The 4227-nt window shown below is 42.4% G+C and overlaps 1 protein-coding gene across 1 annotated transcript in view; it reads right to left on the bottom strand.

Annotated features, from left to right (window-relative positions):
- Positions 1–1422: 1422 nt before the first annotated feature.
- CABIN1 (calcineurin binding protein 1) overlaps positions 1423–4227 on the bottom strand; it is a 160136-nt gene continuing 157331 nt past the window's right edge. Inside the window, exons 37-38 of the mRNA XM_018565909.1 lie at positions 2789–3003; positions 1423–2127 (exon numbers count right to left, since the gene is read on the bottom strand). Of these exons, the coding sequence (XP_018421411.1) occupies positions 1984–2127; positions 2789–3003 (359 nt within the window). The 3' untranslated portion in view covers positions 1423–1983. The remainder of the gene's footprint in view (positions 2128–2788; positions 3004–4227) is intronic.

Consider the following 4227-nt stretch of genomic DNA (forward strand, 5'->3'; position numbering starts at 1 on the left):
TTTGAGGGACACAGGAAGCCTAATATTTGGGACATTGGGAAGCAGTCCAAATGAGGGGTGGACAACACAGCAAACAAATGCCAACAGACCCAAGAAAAAAAAACTAAAGGAAAACCTGGGGACTGCCTTAACTACCTCCGGGCCGGCCGTAGTAAAAAAACGGCCAGCCAGGAGCTCTCTCGATCTGAGCGGGCGTCTCTAGACGTCCGCTCAGACACGCCCCCGAGCTAGTTTTTTTTAAAAGTCCCCACCCATACATACTCGGGGGCGCATACGTGCAAAAAAGACGATTGCGCCCATTACGCCGCACATGTTACATATCGCCGCGAACGTCGCAGTGAGAGCAATAAGTTTAGGTCAATCAAGCACTGATAACACTAAACTGATGAGTGGTAAAAACGTTTAAAGTGTCGCCTATGGCCAATTTTGGTTGCCGTCGTTTTCAATTTTAAAGCTTGACATGTTTGGTGTCTATTTAACCGATGTGACCTGATCTTTTATATTTGACCAAAAAACTGGGTAATAATAAATGTTTCCTAACATAATGTTACAAAAAACGTTTTTTTTTCAAAATTTTCAATAATTTTTCCTAATTATAATAAAAAATAAAACCCGTAGTGGTGAATAAATACCCCCAAAAGAAAGCTCTATCTGTCCCAAAAAAATGGTATAAAATTAATTTCAGTACAGCGTTGCATGACTGAATAAACGTCAGTCAAAGTATCGCAGCGCTGAATACTGAAAAATGGCCTGGCCAGGAAGGGGGTCTAAACACCTGGTCTTGAAGTGGTTAAAGACCTTACAACTGAAGCTGGCATCAGATGATTCTAAAACATCCACCTGGTAGAATGTGGGAGTAGAAGATCAGGTAGCAACCTTGCAAGTCTGAGAAACAACTGCCTGCTCTAGTAGTGTGCACCTTGCCAGGAAGCTTGAATTATGGTCTACCCGAGCCAACTAAATATGGTGGAATGAGAAGGCAGTGGACCCTTACAGGCACCATCCAGGATGACATAAATGGAATCAGTACTCCTGAAAGAAGCAGTGGCTGAGAGATAGACTCTCACAGCCCAAAACACATCCAGACAATAGAGAAACATTTCCTTTTTGTGAACTGGAGCCAGACAGACGGAGGGAAGAACCATGTGATTGTTGAGGTGAAAGGCAAAAAGTACCTTAGGCAAGAAAAAAAAGGTGCCAGCAAAAAAGTCCATCATCCTAGTAGAAGAAGAGGTTATCCTGGGCTGGTCTACAGCTTTTGTTTGCCAGTGTCCAATTCCATCAATTTACACAACCTCAGGCAACTGCTCCATGTAGTGGACATTTCCGTGACCTCAACCTCTCTCTTTATTGGGGAAAGCTGACCTAATTACAAGTAGAGATACCTCTCAGAAGAGTCAATGAAAATGATATAATTGTTTTATTTCTTTTTTTACAAAAAACTGTGCAACATATATCAGTTCTTGGAATTCTGTCATTATCGCAATTTTCTTTTCATCTACACCTTTGTGTTTATAATACAAACATCACATTCTGTCTTATAAAAATGGACCTCAAAAGGAGGTGACATAGCCTGTGATTTTCAGCAACTCCACCGAGTCAAAAGTTCTCAGATCAGCACCAAGATTGGAGCTGCAGAACGATCTGACACAACATTATGAATGATATTATTCGTCAGAAATGAAGTTCAAGTCCGCAACAGTTCAGGAATATCTACTGTGTGGTCTTCCAGGCCTGAAATAGGCAAAGAGCCCTGTGCAAAGCCAGAGAGACTCCTGCAAGTTCTTTATGCCCTGACCCTTCTCCCAGGCCGGCCAGGAGGACCTGCACATAGCGCTGGCACACTATAATATGGCGATTTGGCTGCTGGCAGACGCAAAGCAATTCACATGCCAAGAGCTGTAGCATGCAAGCACAATCTGGTGGGAGTCATAGGCAGGATTTTCATTTGGCAGTTGGTGAGAAGTGAACACTGTGAAGTCCTTAGATGTCCATGTAGTCATCATCCTCATCGGTGTCGCTCTCAAGGGATGACTCCTGACTGGAAGTGTCCAGGATCTCTAGAGCTGGTTGGCACAAAGTCTCCTTCTTCACATTGGCAGCAGATTGAGAGGACAGGATGACAGACTGTAGAAAGTTAGAGAGGAAGTTGGGTAAGTATTTATAAAAGTGCCATAAATAATCTATACATAATATATACTGTACATCCAAAGTAGATATAGAGGCACCCGTAGGTCTTGCAGCGGAGAGAAGTCAAAGCATCAGCATTTTATTGGCAACATTTCGATGAAGCTCAGTCCTTCTTTCTCAAGATGTCTTGAGAAAGCTGCACTGAGCTCCATTATAACGTTGACAATAAAACGCTGATGCTTTGACTTCTCTCCGCTGCAAGACCTACGAGTGCCACTATATCTACTTTGAATTTGTATGAATATGTTTGTGAATGAGCACCTGGGCATATACCTTACAAATAGCGTGCAGTGGTTACCTCTAGGAATGCCCAAAATATACATGAGAGGTTTAAAAAAAAGGGGACAGCCTATGAACGTCTGGATTATTAAATGGGAGCAGACATGTCACCATATTTACCATTAGGTATCCTGCAAAAACAGACTAAGGTAACCGCCTGGAGCTACCCACTTCTGACTAGACATTTTGATACAGGGTCCTCCTAGTAGTACATTACTGCTGTGTCAACACCTGCATCCCCTCCCACATACTGTAAGAAAACCCCCCAATTTGATTCCGTATTACCCCTTTTCATTTATTCCTAGTCAGTGCTGTTTACCTTTAGCTTCTGTTTGGTTTCCTCAGAGATGCTACCCTTGGGAGAGAGAAGGGTTGGTGTTGGGGGTGTGACTGTGATCTCTGGTGGGAATTTGTTGACACTGGAAGAGGGAATGAAGAGCTTTGGCATATGTGGGGGTATCCGGGGCTTGTTTCGTGCAGCATCCATTTTATTGGGCTGGACACTGGGATCTGGTGATGGTTTGGAACTGCAGGCTGAGGACAAAAAAGAGAAAAGTGACTGACAACATGCTCACAGTGCTAAAAATAGCCTGAGAGCAAAAACACAGAAAAAGGTCACTGCAAGAGCAACAAATAACCTATAAATAAAGAGATTCGAAGCAATATGGGTTGGACCTACAAATACATGTAATGGTGGTGTAGCCAACACTGCCATTATATTGTCAGAGAAAGCACACAGAACAGCAGTGCTTCCTAGTGAGCTCTTGATGAATTGAAGCATATCTCCAGCTAAGCCTATGTTTTTGGGAGTAGAGAAGGAATAGAACACCAGTTTATATTGGTGTCTGTGTACCCGCTAGGCAGTATCACCCTCTGTATTTGTCCTGATGACTATTCTCACCAAGATAGAAAGCAATGGGAAATCCAAAAGGTAGTCACCAGAATAAGAGGTGAGGAAAGATCTTCCAAAGGGGACACCAGTCATGGTGATAACTGAAATATAGGGCTCTTCACATCACATAGTTATGCTCAGTGTTGCAGTGCCATTCAATTTAAATGGTACCCCCAATGCACCTGCAGTACTATGTGTTGTGGTGTACTACATTTCGCCAAATAAATGGGCTGCCCTAACACAACACACATTAACATGCAGTAAAACGCATGGTGTGTGTGTATGAATGATTTCACATTCTGTAATCAGCAATGGTGGCAGTGCGGATGCTTGTGCCAGCTAAGAGGCCATACAGTATGCCTGTTCTTGACTCCGGTGTGTGGTGGCTTTTTTTGTGCTTTGTTTTTTATTTTAATTCATTTTAACCACTTCAAGACCAGGTGTTTAGACCCCCTTCCTGGCCAGGCCATTTTTCAGTATTCAGCGCTGCGGTACTTTGACTGAAGTTTATTCCGTCATGCAACGCTGTACTGAAATGAATTTTATACCATTTTTTGGGGACAGATAGAGCTTTCTTTTGGTGGTATTTAATCACCACTGCGGGTTTTATTTTTTACTATATTCCAGAGAAATTACTGAAAATTTTGAGAATTATGCTATAAAACAACTAATATTACCCACTTTTTTGGTAAAATATAAAAGATGGGGTCACGTCGGGTAAATAGACACCAAACATGTCAAGCGTAAAATTTGCGCGCACTCGCAAAATTGCAAAAAACTAGCATACCCAAAATTGGCCATAGGCGACGCTTTAAAAGCTTTTACCGCTCATCAGTTTAGTGTTATCAGTGATTGATGGCCCTAGA

This window comes from Nanorana parkeri, unplaced genomic scaffold (assembly GCF_000935625.1).
Source record: "Nanorana parkeri isolate BGI_ZX_2015 unplaced genomic scaffold, ASM93562v1 scaffold899, whole genome shotgun sequence".
Classification (NCBI taxonomy): Eukaryota; Metazoa; Chordata; class Amphibia; order Anura; family Dicroglossidae; genus Nanorana; species Nanorana parkeri.